Here is a 15,478-nt window from a genome sequence, read left to right as displayed (position 1 = left end):
AAATAAATTCTCGTTTTATGTTTTGGATTACACCAAAGTCAATTAGATCGGGAATCTTATTGAGGTCTGTAGGCCAATAGGTAGGTTGGCCACTAGATATGGCATCTAGTCTGTTATATCGCTTCTAGCAATTGTCTGCCTTTGGGAGTAATGAGGCGAGAGCCCAAAATTGCATGTTTGTCATTATAATCACCAGCTGCTATGAATCTTGGTCCAAGAGTTTTAAAGTAATCGAGAAACTGCTCTCGATTAATATTATACCTAGGAGGGCAATATATTGAAGATATTGTAACTCTGCTATCAGGCATATTTATAGAGGTGGCCTGGATATGGTCCTTTTTGTATTCTGGCATTGGGAAATGTCTAATATTTTTTCACACTAAAATGGCTGTTCCAACACAGGCTCTGCCACTTGGATGTTTTGTATCGTAAGTGTAGTATCCGTTAATTCTGAAACAATTCTTTAGGGTAAAGTGTGTTTCAAAGACGAGTAGTACGTCAATTTTCTGAAGTAGCAGGAATTGTTCTACTTCATTCTTGTATTGGCTAAGGCCGTTAGCATTCCAAAAACAAATTCTTAGGGAATTCATTTCTTATTTAGCAGGATCTGCATGAGCATGCTTTGATTCTGCATTAATTGTTGAAAAATATTTTGCATATTTGCCATGAAACTGTTCATGGTTTGAATTAGATTCTCAATAGAGCTTTGAGAATTTGTTTCGGGTGCGGGTACTCCCTCTTTTAATGCATGTGCATATGAAAATAACGTGGTATTATTATACCATATACCACTTCAGTGGGGAGGGTATATTGGGTTTGTGCTGATGTTTGTAACGCACAATAATATTGGTCCTATACCCATCCTAAAGTAGAATCATTTTCTGAGTCGATTTAGCTATGTCCGTCCGTCTGTCTGTCCGTCCATTTAAACCTTGTAATCAAACTACAGGTCGCAATTTTGAAGATAATTCAATGAAATTTGGTACATGATCTTCTATTGTCCCAGGGACGAAGCCTATTGAAAATGGTTAAGATCGTTCCATTATTTTACCTAGCCCCCATACAACTGAACCCCCCAATAGGGCTTGTAAACCTTGTAATCAAACTACAGGTCGCAATTTGGAGATAATTCAATGAAATTTGGCACATGATCTTTATGGTACCGTAAACGAAGCCTGTTAAAAATGGTTTACATCGGTCCATTATTTCACCTAGCCCCCATACAACTGAACCCGCCGAATATTTTCATATTTTAGGTTCATAATTATGTTTAATATACTATAATTATGTTTATATATCTCGACAAAAAGCTGCAAAAACCAAGTTCTATACAAGATTTGATGACCCTCACGAATTCCATAATAATAGGTCCTCATATGACCCTAGCCCCTATGAAAAGCCCCCATCAAAATTTCACTTAAATGTCCACAATTTTATTCAACAATAAACGGCTTAAATATGTATATCTGAGGCAAGGTACAATTCAATTTAAATGCTTTATTACGGCAAATAAATCACATAATATTTTTGTCAAAGGTGTAGGGTATTATATGGTCGGCCTCGCCCGACTATAATTTCTTGTTTTCATTATTTGTTTGCAAATTTTCATTATTTTTATTTATAAGACTTCTATATTAGGAACTAGAAGTTACGCTTCCATATTATCATTTGTGATATTGATTTTATAAACGTGATCTTTACATGTTGTGTGGGTAATTTTCAGTCTATTAATTAATGAAATTTTGTGATGAGAGAATCCACTAGCCTTAAACCACGGCTCCTTGTTTATTAGCAGGGCAATATTGTACAAATGGCGACCATGATCAGAATTGTCCCATCGAGATTGCCAATTAGATATAGCAGACAAACGATCAGATGCCCTCAAGTCCATGTCAGAAACAACATTTGTATTGTCATTGTAAGGGTGAGATGATGCGATTTTGTCTACATGTTCGGTGCCATAAATTCCCATGTGACTGGGGATCCACAAAAAATTTAACCACAATATTACGTAGCCTTAGTGAATATAATAGGTCTCTGATATCATAGATGTAAGGGTGGGTACGACTTAAAGGAAGTGATTCTAAAGCTGTGAGGACTGATTTACTGTCGGATAAGATCAGAAAACGTCTATCATCTTGACAGCTTAAGGGCTTCGATAACAGCGATTGATGATTGTGGGAGTAGTGAAAAATAACCCTCGATATCAAAATCGGGGAACCAGATACCGCTTCCAACAGCAAAGTTGGATTTAGAGCCATCGGTATAAACTAGGCTAAAGTTTTTCCATTTAGAGGGCATTATTAAGTTCAGAGTAAGTAACATATGATCTGTATTGTCATCAATTGGAAATAATCTCCTATCCGGATCATTAGAAGGACCACATGGACCAGTTAATTTATCACAAAATTCAAAGGTCAGGTCATACAGGATGGTGTTCTTCCAAGGTAAGTATATTCTCCTGTATTCAATAGGATTATATTATAAGATTCGAACAATTCTAAAATTTTCATGCCACGGTTATCCGTGTGGCTGCTTCCCCATGCCTCATTGTGAGCGTTAAAATCCCCGCAGAGCATCACTCCAGAGTACCTAGTAAAATATAGTAGTGTTTCTAGTTGATTTACAATCTGTTCGCAATTTGTATAGTTAGGTGGGATATATATACTACTATACTACCACGAGTATTGTCGACACGGTCAGAGCGGATTGTGTGATAGCTATGAATATGGAAATTATCATTAGAGTCCCAAAAAGTTTCCGAGAGACACGCTTCGGATACTTTGTTGGTATGGAGATATTTTGAAACTGATGTTTTTATTGCGAATACTAGTTGAGTTATGTTGAATTATCTTCATGAATTAAAGTTTCCGAAATAGATTTACAGAAGGATGAGATACCTTCGGAATCATTAGTTGAAGCATTATTTTCTATCTTCTCCATAATAGAGGTTAAAAAAGATTTTATAACCTTCATATCTCCACCAACGCCATTGGTGCCCTTCACAAAGGCCTCAGCGATTTTAGAATACACTACAGAATCCCCAGCAGTAGACCTCCGTTCACGAAAAGGATTTCTCCGCAACAGCAATCCTAGGGGATGGCAATACAGGTGGTTAAATGACAGTGCTTTTGGTTTCATCGATTTGGCTTTTTCTATCTTCGAGTTCAAAAGTTTAATATACGTTGGGCATTTTCTCGAATACGTTTCATGGTGCCAGCATTTTGTACATTGTAGGACGGGTTCCCGGTAGGGCACCACTGGATAGTTAACACCACCGATGCAGAAATGCGAGGGTAACGCATTCCCAGAAAATTCGGTCTGTTGGCCAAACCATGTCAAACAATTTTAAATAATACTCACAAAATTATATTTCTTATAACAAACGATTAAAGTATAATTTCCTAACCTCAAAGTCCTAACCTCTTTGACGTTTAACGCAAAAGTCCCTGATCCAATTGTAATCTGGCTGTTGCTTATGTGACAAAAATTTGATAGTGTTTTTAAACAAGTGCAGCCAACATCATAATAATATTATAATATAATAATATCCGATATTTTTCATTCTTCTAGTTTTTAAACAAGTACGAATTTTTCCTTACCAGTCTCGAAATTACCTTTATCGTTAAAATTCCTTTACCGAACCGTTACTTTTACGTTTAGAAACGATTGCAAACCTTTTAAATTTAATTTTAAATCGTCTATAAAAAAAACGGGTTCAAAAATTCCGATCCAATCAAAAGTTATAGATTTTTGACCGCCATCTCGTAGAATGGTCCACTGTGCGTCGTTTTAAAAGTCTTTTAATATCTGATAGAATTGACAATGAATGAACATAACTTCTGAACTAATTGCCTTTCGAGGACACACACTGCCAGAAGTTGCAAAATAAATAATAATTGTTATAACTTTATGCTTCACTTACAATCAGTGTTGCCAATTTAGCACTTTTAGTGCTAGATTTAGCACTTTTTAAGATCATTTAGTACCCAAAAATGCACTTTTTAAGCATTTTTCAAATGTTTCTTGGCACTTTTTTAACACCTCTTAAGATTTTTTGTACATATTCTTGTATGCCAATTTTAATTGTTCTTCTATTAAAATATGGTTAAAAATTAATTATGTACAACATAAAAATTAATGTTTACTGGTTATCTGTAGAAATATCGGTTCGTATTTGATGAGCTCAAGTTACATTTAAAAAAAAAAATTTTGCGTTACGCATCAACAAACTCGTTCAATGGAACGTTTCTGGAACTAGTTCTTTAATCAATGACTTAAGTTCGAGTTTGCTATCCTCAGATATAGTTCTAAAGAAGCTTTAGAGAAAATATACACCTTCGTTAGAACTAGATCATTTTCTAGCGATTTTTGATTCAAATTGTTGAGATTGAGATCAATTTTTGGAAACCGTCAATTATAATTAAAATTTCTTACAATAAATTCGAGACATTTTTCTACTGGTTTGAAGTAGTTGTTTTTAAAATCTGTAAATATTTGTAACAATGGAAATATTGAAAGAAATGGTTTCATCAGAACTTTTTAATCACAACATTGTTTGACAGAACTGTTTCGAGAATTAATGGCGATGTTATTAGTTGAAATGTCGCAGTTCCAGAATCTGGTTATTTACTTCTGTTGCAGTAGCAACGTAAAATTTGTGTAACGGAGTAATTTCCACTTAGAACAATAATAAAACAAAATGTTTAAATCGAAAGCATCAACATGTGATGCAAATGTGAATCGTGTATCGTGTGTCGTGTTTTATTATCTAAATTCAAAAAATAAAATGGTTGACAATAAAAAATTTCAAAATTAAAGTTCCATCGAAACTTATTCTATTTAATCTTCTTCAGAAAACTAACATAAAATGGTGATTGTGCATTTTGTGCACCCAAGCGATTACCATAAAAAATATTCGAACCTTACAATTACTTCAATAAAAATACGTAAACAAAACACATATTATTCGAATACATCACTGTTTCAAAACATAGAATACAGTTACAAAATTTAAATTCAAATATAAAAATCAATGCATAACATCCCGGCCCGTATGTCGACCAGGGAGACTCTCTTCTAACATCCAGTACTGCCAATTTCGATGCCGGACGTCTTAATTGCCAATTGTTGTTCTCACCACCGCGCATCTGCTGCCAGGAACACCTCCTCCACCACACCTCTTTTACATTGCCCACAGATTTCACTATCATCACATATTATAACCACATCACCGGTCTGAATTGGCTTAACTGGCTGGTGCCACTTTGTCCAACGAGTTAACTCAAGGAGATACTTTTGTATCCATCTTTTCCAAAAAGTTTGTTTTAACTACTGTAGTATATGCCATTGTTTTCTGGCACAGCAGGCGTTTGTACTATATTCGGGCATCCAATCAAAAAATGATTGGATGTCAAATTTTCCTCCTCTATTAATAAACTGTGAAAGGTTTCAAATTGAGGAGCCTTTTCCTTTAATGTGAAAGCCAATACACTTTTAACCGAACGCACCATTCGCGCCCATGCTCCGCCAGCTGATGGATTTACTAGGGTGTTAAACAGCCATTATATACCACGCTGTGAACACTCATCTATTATTTTTGCATCATCGAAAATAAACTTCTCCTTGCTTGCACCCACAATGTTTGTGCCGCTGTCACTTCTTATACGCACAGGCAAGCCTCTTCGGTTGACAAAATTTCGTATACACAATATCACTGCATCAGTTGACAAATCTTTTGCAATTTCAAGATGAATTGCTCGGGTTGTTCGTTAGTTAGTTTGAAAGGAGGATGTATATACATCAAATCCGAAGAAATACACCTAGGCCTCTATCGGGCCTGTTGTGCGCTCCTTAACCAGTGCCTCAGGTGGGAATCGAACCCACCACCTCCGGTCTACCAGACTAGAACACTAACCACTAACCTACCGGAGGCCACTCGGGTTGTTAGACATGTAAATAAAGATACCCATCGCTTTGGCAATTCCTTTTAGCGGACCTTACTAATTGCCGCAGACACGGGATCCAAAACTTTACTCTGATTGCGGCGCAGATCGACTCGTGGTTTTGGTGTCTAAATTGTTCATGATATTGCTTTACAATAAGCGTACTACGAACAACACAAGTGGTATTGTAGATACAACCACACAAATAAATTAAGCCATCTTTGCTTAAAAACGGAGTCAATTTAAAAATGGAGCTAGACTTAGATAGCGGTTTATTCATTCTCAATTGATTGTACTCCTCTGAGAAAACTTCTCTTTTAACCATTTTACACAAAAAGTCAGTAGTATTATTAATATCTTTAGCACTTAGTTGACGTCCAAAATTTACAGCTATTTCTTTTCGAACGGCGCCATACGACTTAAACATTCTCACCGCTCGTCGAACCCAACACATAACTCTGACCAGTTTATAAAAGTTTGAATACCTCTCGAATGGAATGATTGATTTGTCACTTACAGTACAAAAAAAGTTTGGATCTCCTCTCCGCTTGACATTCATGTTCATCAATATCATCAGGGAGTTTTGGCCAACTTGTTTTAAAATCTCTTAAAAATGCTGGTCCATTCAACCAACTTGATGATGAAAATGCTTTTGAAAAGTTATGTGGCCTGGTTGCTTCACCCTCAGGATTTAGTGCTCCAGGCAACCAACGCCGTTGTTCCACCTCATCTGCGATACAGTATCACAGATACGGTGGGCGACGAACTGTTTATAGGCCCTGTCAGACTGAATCCATTTCAATACCTTTTTGGAGTCTACCAAAATATGACGTTCATTAGCCTTTTGTCGTGACAGGATATTATTGACTCTTTCAATCTTACCCCGAGAAGTGCCGCCTGCAGCTCAAGGCGTGGAATGGAAAGCGGCTTTAGTGGCGCATATCTCGACTTGCCTGCAACAAAAACACCGTCAACATCACCATGGTGACACAACCTCCAATAGGCAACGGTGGCATAGGCTACTTGACTAGCGTCCGCAAAAATATGTAGATCAACCACTGTCTTCGTACTAAAGAGATTTCTCCCATAACACCTGGATATTTTCACTTCACATATATCATATAAGCTTCTGTACCATACGTACCATTTTGCATAAATCTCATCAGGAATGGGCAAATCCCACACAATTTTGCTCCTCCACAACTCCTGTAGAAAGACTTTAGATTTTATATTTATTATTATTATTGGCTAGAAAACCGTAGGGATCAAAAATTTACATTGTAAGGCTCAACACTTTCCGATCCCCATTTAATACTTCTTTTGGTACTCTTGCAAACTTCAGGACAAAGCAAAAACTATCATCAGATTGCCTCCCCAAAATTTTCCCAGATGTAGTTTCGTTATCGCATAAATTTGTCAAACTTTGATCGTCATTTATATATTCGCTATCATTTATTGCAGTTAAAAGCTTCTTTGAATTTGACACGAAACCTCTCAGTTCGAATCCTGCTTGGTTATGAATATAAACTACATCCCTGATAACACTAATGGCTTCATTCATATCGTCAAAACTATCGACGTAATCATCCACGTAATGGTTATCAACTATTGCCTTATTAGCCTTGGGATGAGTATCTTTGTATATTTCAGCATTAACATATTGCGCTAAACAAGGAGAGCTGACCGAACCAAATATCATAACCTGCATAACATATCCATCAGGCGGCCTATCAGACTGCCCATCTCGCCAGAGAAAAATCTGAGCTATCTTCTCTTCTTCTCGGCACAAACTCCTATTTTACCCTGGCGAAATCGAAATAATATAGACAACAGCGACTTAGGTTGATACTTTACGGGTCCTTTCATTAACCTCGAATTAAAAAAAACTAGGCGTCTTTTGTTTTCTTTATTTACATTCGTTACAACAAAATGGGGCAAGTACCAGGTACGATTATTTTTCATTGCAGCTTCCATCATTTATCTTAGCCATATACCATTGAGTTAAACTTTTATCCTTATCCATTTTGGCTTCCATATTCTGCAGTCGCTTTAATGCCATAGGATAACTATCCTTGGTTTCAAACACATCCCGATTCCATAGAAGGCCAGTTTCGTATTGGGACTCTTTTCTTATTGTGGTACTATTTAATATTTCCTCAACTCTCATATCATCATGAGATACTATTGGCCCTAATAATTTAATTCCCAAATTTTCCAGCGTAAAATAATCTAAAACTTGTTTATGAATATTATTTAAAATATCCACATGAATTTTACATTCCTTTGCTTCAGTCGAGATGTCATTCGATCCAAAAATTATGTTGGCCGAACTCGTTTGATGTAAGGCAAAACATCCGTCTAAATTTAAAACTTTAGATGGACGAACGGGACTAGTATGGGGTAGACCTATTAGTAATTTTGGCCGGGCATCATAATAATCATCAATAACAACTTCGTTCATAATGGGAAAATTTCACCTAAATTTATCAAATTGAAGATTTTTCGACGGCAAGTTTAAATTTTTCCGTCGTAAAGACATTTCTCATTTGAAAACTGGGATTATTTTCATTAATACCACTTATTTCAAAATTCACCTTACTTCGTTCATAATGGGAAAATTTCTCTTAAATTTATCAAATTGAAGATTTTGCGACGGCAAGTTTAAATTTTTCCGTCGTAAAGACATTTCTCATTTGAAAACTGGGATTATTTTCATTAATACCACTTATTTCAAAATTCACCTTACTTGACATTTCATTACTGGTCTTACCTCCAATCCAACCAAGACATAAATTATTAGCAGTACCTTAAGTCCAATTTTATCAGCAACATCATTTTCCAAAAGAGTTATTTTTGAACCCTCATCTATAAAGCCCACAACCTTTATACTACATTTTCGGTACTGTTAACTCTACCGGTAAATATTTAAATAATGTTTCTTTGTCAATTAATTCGCTAACAATTGCATTTACAGAGTCGCTGATATTCTCCCCGTACATTTTCACCTCGTTCAATTTGTTGTCATCCTCACATTGAACCGTGTTTATATGTTGACATTCAATAGTGTTACTACTTTCGTGATCAACTATGTTATTTTCATTCCCTTTTAATTTTACATCTTCGTGTAATAAACGATTGTGATATTTCACACCTTTTGACAAGCCACATTGAATTATGGTCGGGACGAAGACAACCAAAACAGAGGTGAATATTTTTCACAAATTGCCATCTCTCATTTGTAGGGATTTCTTTGAATTTATCGCAGTGGTACAATAAGTGGTTTTGCTGGCACATGGGACACTTAGTAAGTCGATTATCTTCAGTCACAATCGTAAACGATGGATTAGTTTTCTCTTTTTTATGGTATGGTACATCTGGTTTACCGGGGTCTGCTTCCAACGAAAGCGAAATATATGTTGCAACTTCCTGCAACCTTAAACTAAAGCCATGTACACTGGGATACGGCCTAAGATGGTTGATTGTTTTGTCCATTCCTCTCGTTTCCGAAGCGGAAGCTTATTGACTTACTCGTCTAGCAGTTCGCATTTAACAAAAATGCCGACAAATTAGAAACCATGGTACCATGGTAAAATTAACAGTTTCATACATTCTCTTTTCAGTAATTGAGGGGATGGCTCGCACTTTTGCAATCTGGCTGCGTATTAGTAATGTATTAAGGTTTATTGAGTGAAAAAAGTGAAAAAAGATATTTGAAATACATTTCAACTATAAAACATTGAATACTTGATTAATATAACAAATAATATAAACTTCAAGTCATATAGTAGCATATAGGCGAAAGGGATTGTCAAAGACCTAAGTCCCCTGTCAAAAACCTAACTGGTGAGAATGTATTAGTAGAAGCACAAAATTAAACACAGTTGTTCAAAAGATACTAAATATTAAATGCATATTTGATACGTTATTTTTGTATATTATTACTGGGATTTCATATACTAGTGAATGAAAATATTAGTTAATAAATTTTTTTAGAAGACATTTCATCTTAAAACATATTATAAACAAGTCTTTTTGTTATTTTTATTTTCTGCACTAATGGGCAAAGAAAAAAGTATATGAAATACTTTTATCATTTTCAATACGAAAATTTAAAAATTTTCTTTTGTCAGTTTTAATTAAAATGAAATGTCAAAGAATTAAAAATATTTTTTTCGTTTGTAAAATATAAATTATTTTCGGGGTTTTAAATACATTAAAAGTGTGGCAAAAATAATAAATATTAAGTTTAAGTGATAAGAAAACCTATTAAGTGCTAATGTCCTCGCATTTTCACCTAGAAAATTTGAAGGTTTGTGAGTGCGTTTAGTGTGTTTTATTCTCTGAGAACTCATCTGTGTGAAGAGAATAACAAATTTTGTTTGACAACCCCTTCAGTTTCGCCTATATCCCTACTATATGCTTCAAGTCTTTACACTAACACCCCTACTAGAATTGAATTTTCTTATTCCAAGATGTTGACGGCATTCATTAAACTTTCCAGCAGGTAATGCTTTAGTAAAGATGTCTGCGACCATATCTTCAGTACCAACATGATTTATTTGTATAATATTGCTATGAACCAAGTCACGAACAAAGTGATGACGAATGTCAATGTGTTTGGAACGAGCGTGGTATACATTGTTATGAGCTAAAGCTATAGCTCCATTGTTGTCATAGTACAATGATTTTAGCCACTTTACTTCTTGACATGCTGCAGATAATGCCATGTATTCAGCCTCGGTAGTAGTGCCACAGTAGCTTGCCTTTTTGTGCCACAGTAGCTTGCCTTTTTGAATTCCAAGATATTGCGGATCCTTGAAATAGAAAGACAAAGCCTGTTGTCGATCGACGGTTATCTTGATCATTTGCCCAGTCTGCGTCTGCGAATCCCAATGTGCAACAGCAACCCAATGTGCTTTTCCAGGATTGGCGTAAACTTAGAGAGGGTTCCTACTGCATACGAAATGTCTGGTCTACTTATTTGTGATGCGTACAAAAGACTTCCAAGAGCTTCTCGATATGGAACCTTCTTCATTTCATTTATTTCATCTTCAGTATTTGGACACAATTCTGATTAAAATCTAGAGGTGTACTAACCCCCTTGCTTTCTTACATATTAAACTTTTTAATAATATCTTTTAGGTAAAGTTGTTGATCAATCCATAGTTTTCTGTTTCACCTATCACGTGTTATCTTCATACCAAGTATAAAATTTGCATTACCAATATCCTTCATCTTAAAATTCGACATTGTCCTTTAGAGAAGTCATTTGAAAAAATCAAAATATCATCAACATATATTGCTATGTACAGCCTTATTTCCCCTTCTACATAGTAATATATACATGGATCAGTTTTCGATTGAATCATTCCAAAGCCAATTAAAGTTTTGCTTAATTTCTGATTCCAACATCTGCTAGCCTGCTTCAATCCATACAACGATTTTTTCAATTTGCAAACTTTACCATTTTCACTTTGAAAACATTCAGGGAATTGCATATAGATCTCTTCATCTAAGTTACTGTGCAAAAATGCTGTGACAACATCCATTTGGTCAATGTCTAAGTCATGTTTAACAGCTAAAGCGAGTAATAAGCGAATTGATGAATATCTCACAACAGGTGAGAACGTCTCTTCTTAATCAATCCCCTTCTTTTGCGAATAACCTTTAATCACTAAACGGGCCTTATTACGTTTAATTTTGAAACACCACTTGTTCGATATCGGTTTCTTATCTATTGGTAAATCACATTCAATCAATGTACCGTTATCAATCAAAGCTCTGTATTCATCCTCCATTGCGCGTCTCCATAATTCAGCTTGAGGACCATTCAGCGCTTCTTTTAATGTAGTGGGTTCTACTAGAGCAAGATTTGATGCAGTATTTGCATAACGAGCTGCAACTTTACGAATTCTAGTAGTTCTTCTTAAGTTTTTATTTGGCACATCAGAATTTCCAACATTTACATTTTCTTCCAAGATTTTATCATTACTAACGGTAGGTGTATCTATGTTGTTAATTATTATGGCTTCTTCTGATTGTACATCATCACTAACAATACATTCACTTAATGAAACTGCAGGAGTATTTCTTGAAGTACCAACTGTTATAACTTCATCCTCTGATTTTCTTCGGTTGAGCTAATAAAATTGTCGGGTTTTCATCGAATGGAATATAAAAAACATTGTTGTTGTCTTCACACACATCTTTGAGAAATTTGTCTTCCAAAAATATTGCTTTTCTACTAATTGTTATTTTTTTCGTTTTAAGATCAAGAAATCTGTATGCTTTAGATGTAGCACAATATCCAACAAATAACAATTCTTTAACTTTAGGATCAAGCTTCTTACGTTTTTCTTTAGGAACCTGTACAATAGACATACAACCAAAAACTTTTAAATGTTTCAAAGTTGGCTTACGTCCTGACCAAACTTCTTCCGGTGTAGAATTTTCAAGACCTTTACAGGGTAAACGATTTATAAGATAGACAGATGTATTTACTGCTTCTGCCCAATATTTTTTGTTTAAATTCGCCTGAATTAGTAAACATCTAGCTTTCTAAATGATGGTTCGATTCATTCTTTCAGCCAAACCGTTTTGCTCCGGTGTGTATGGAGCAGTTGTTTGATGTATGATACCGGAGGAAGTAATAATTTCATTTATTTGTCGATTACAGAACTCAATACCGTTATCAGTACGCAGAACTTTAAAATTTCTACCAGTCTGATTTTCTACAAGCTTTTTATATTCTTCAAATATTCCAACAACTTGATCTTTTGACTTTAGAAAGTATCCAAAAACTTTTCTACTGTAATGTATAAAGGTCAATATATAAAGGTCAATAACGAGAACCACTGAATGAAACTTCTTCCATAGGACCACATAAGTCGGAACAATTTCTAAAATTTCTGTTGCCCTAGATCCACGATCTTTAAATGACAATCGACTGATTTTTCACTTCAAGTCTCACACTAACAATTAGCAACTGATGACGACCATAATGGAAGTCAAGTGTACTGACCACCTGCATCACAGTATCGGGGTGAATCAAAAATGATTCTACTTTGGCTCTAGAATCACCTTTGAGTGATTTTTGTAAACGAATTAAGTTTTCTAAGTTTGAATAGTTATAATTTATTGTGGTTTCCCTGTACGGTAAGTCGTGAATCTTACGAAGTTGCCGGCAGTCGTTGGCAGATTGTATATCAGGCATATTCAAAGGGGCGGCTGTTGTGTATATGGGTAGGTTTGTTGATGTCACTGGTGGGTACGTCTGTTGATGTGACGAGGCTGATGTATACATTTGTGTAAATCGTTGTTGTAGGTTGTCTACTGAGTTCGAAAAAGAAGGTGTATTAGACGACGTTGTTGTTGGCGTATATTTTTGTGTGACAGTGTAGGGCGTTGGGACATGAGAATGCGTGTTATAATATGGCAAAGAGGGTGTTGTAGGAACAAAAGAACGCGCGGTAGTAAATGGCTGGGGCAAATTATATTGAAATGACATTGTGCACTCACATATATTTACTTTCTGATGTTGCATCGGCATCGGCATGTTGGTAGTATTCAACGTTGTTTTTCAGGGCCACAATTTTTTCCTTAAGTTTTGGAATAGATGGTCCATTTCGATCATTGTCTTATCATCGTGACTTTCCGCCGGAGAAGCCATTGCGGCATTTTCCTCATATGACGACATGTTCTTTTCCTTTATGCGTTCGCTTCGGCGTGGCGGCATTTATTCAAACCAATAGAATAATAAAACATATTGCGGCAGCAACGTAAAATTTGTGTTACGGCAGTTACTTCCACTTAGAACAATAATAAAACAAAATGTTTAAATCGAAAGCATCAACATGTGATGGAAATGTGTATCGTGTGTCGTGTTTTATTATCTAAATTCAAAAAATAAAATGGTTGACAATAAAAAATTTAAAGTTCCATCGAAACTTATACTCTATTTAATCTTCTTCACAAAATTAACATAAAATGGTGATTGTGCAAGTGATTTCTTTCAATTATTTAATTCTGATAAATTTTTGATGGTAGATTATAGCTAACACTTCAAATCATACAATTTAAATCATATTTTGTTTATTGCTTAACCTTGTGATTGTTTATACATATACAAAGTTGATAATATTTTGCCTGTCGTTTTGAGGTTTTTAAATTAGATTTTAGACACCTTTACATTAATGAAGGCTATGATTTTTCCTTAAAGTTTTTCTTTGTAAATTAGCACGTGTTTTACAGTAGTCTTAGTAAGTAATCATTCCATGTGGTTACTGCGATTTTGTAAGTGCTTGTGGCCTACTTTTAAAACTAAAATACTATACAAATCCAAATTTTGAAAGACCGTAGAAAAGGAAAAGGGGCTATAAGAGGTTGGGTGAACATTGTATCTACTACTGTTATATATCAGGAGTAAGTATTATAAATTTCATCTGCAACTTCCTGCAACTCTAGTAACTAGAGCATTATTAATATTTATCACTCAGTTAAATCCTTTTTCTTAAGGATCCTTATATAGGGGATAGGGTCAATTATGGACCAATTGTCATAAACTTTGATACACATATTTATGTTCATATAAAACATGTTTGTGTCGAATTCCATTGCAAGACAGATATTTTAAAGCCAGTAATGAGTGAAAAGCAGAGACAGTAACTGTTATAAGTTTTATTATAAAATTTAATAATTATTTTTCAAGCAAAATTTTTTTCCTCAAAAATAAAACTTAATGTTAAGTTTTATTTTTTGTATAAAAATAAAACTTATTTCTTGATTTTTATTTTTTGTTCAAGAAATAATTATTATTTTTGAGTTTTATTTTTTTCATTGAAAAATAAAAATCATTTTTAAGTTTTATATATTTGCTTGAAAAATAAAAGTTATTCTTGAGTTTTATATTATTTTCTTCAAAAATAAAACTTAATATGAAAATATGTATATTCTTACAAATATGTAAATGAAATTTTGATTAAAATGTTATTATAACATTAGAAACAAGTAGTTGTGTTACATCCAGGCAAACCGAATGTATTGTCTCCATCTAAACGTATCTAATAAACTTGATGTGAGTTTGGAAGGAGGTCTTAAGAAGATGGTTGTGTAATGATCTATTCGGAATTCTTTATTACGATTAACTCACTTAATGGATTAACATAGTAAATACTATATTTTGATATATCGAAACAATGTGAGCCATACAACAACCTGTCAGTAGTGTAAACTGACAATTTTTGTTGTCAGATAATTTTATTGTCTCACAATTGTCTGGCAATGAAATTGTAAGGTTTTCTTGCAATCGTCTAAACTGACAATTTATCTGTTGCTAAGAATTTTTCATTGTCAGTACATTGACAGATCTAACAACGTTGGTAGGTCTGACAACCGTGTATACATAGCTTAACTTTTTCAACTTTTCAAATAAGAACTAATTTTCGCCACATGTTATTTCGGACTACTTATAGTCTTAGGTATTATTTGATCACAATTGCTACATAATAAACATATTTATAAGAGTTTAAACTTTA

The 15,478-nt window shown here is 34.5% G+C and overlaps 2 protein-coding genes across 2 annotated transcripts in view; both read right to left on the bottom strand.

The window, feature by feature from the left end:
- The window catches only part of LOC119599793, a 151,155-nt gene that overhangs the window by 125,674 nt on the left and 10,003 nt on the right, over positions 1 to 15,478 (bottom strand). The gene's annotated exons all lie outside the window — the stretch shown is intronic.
- On the bottom strand, positions 4,833 to 8,216 carry LOC119599794. The gene is made up of 2 exons (XM_037949666.1): positions 7,223 to 8,216; positions 4,833 to 7,162 (listed from the first exon to the last, which is right to left on the bottom strand). Exons 1-2 carry the CDS (start codon positions 7,651 to 7,653, stop codon positions 7,108 to 7,110), a joined length of 486 nt encoding a protein of 161 aa, XP_037805594.1. The 5' UTR covers positions 7,654 to 8,216; the 3' UTR covers positions 4,833 to 7,107.

Source organism: Lucilia sericata, unplaced genomic scaffold (assembly GCF_015586225.1).
Source record: "Lucilia sericata isolate MDLA Ls3-8-SP2 unplaced genomic scaffold, ASM1558622v1 Contig000088F_arrow, whole genome shotgun sequence".
Classification (NCBI taxonomy): Eukaryota; Metazoa; Arthropoda; class Insecta; order Diptera; family Calliphoridae; genus Lucilia; species Lucilia sericata.
The sequence above is the reverse complement of the archived record's forward strand: the minus strand, read 5'-3'. Positions and strand labels throughout refer to the sequence as shown.

Bases quoted from the DNA above. Each gene is read 5' to 3' on its own strand.
- LOC119599794 (XM_037949666.1), bottom strand. From the start codon at position 7,653: ATGCAGGTTATGATATTTGGTTCGGTCAGCTCTCCTTGTTTAGCGCAA. The intron at 7,163-7,222 runs GTAAATTTTTGA...TAAAATCTAAAG, and splicing joins AAAGTGTTGAGCCTTACAAT to TCTTTCTACAGGAGTTGTGG.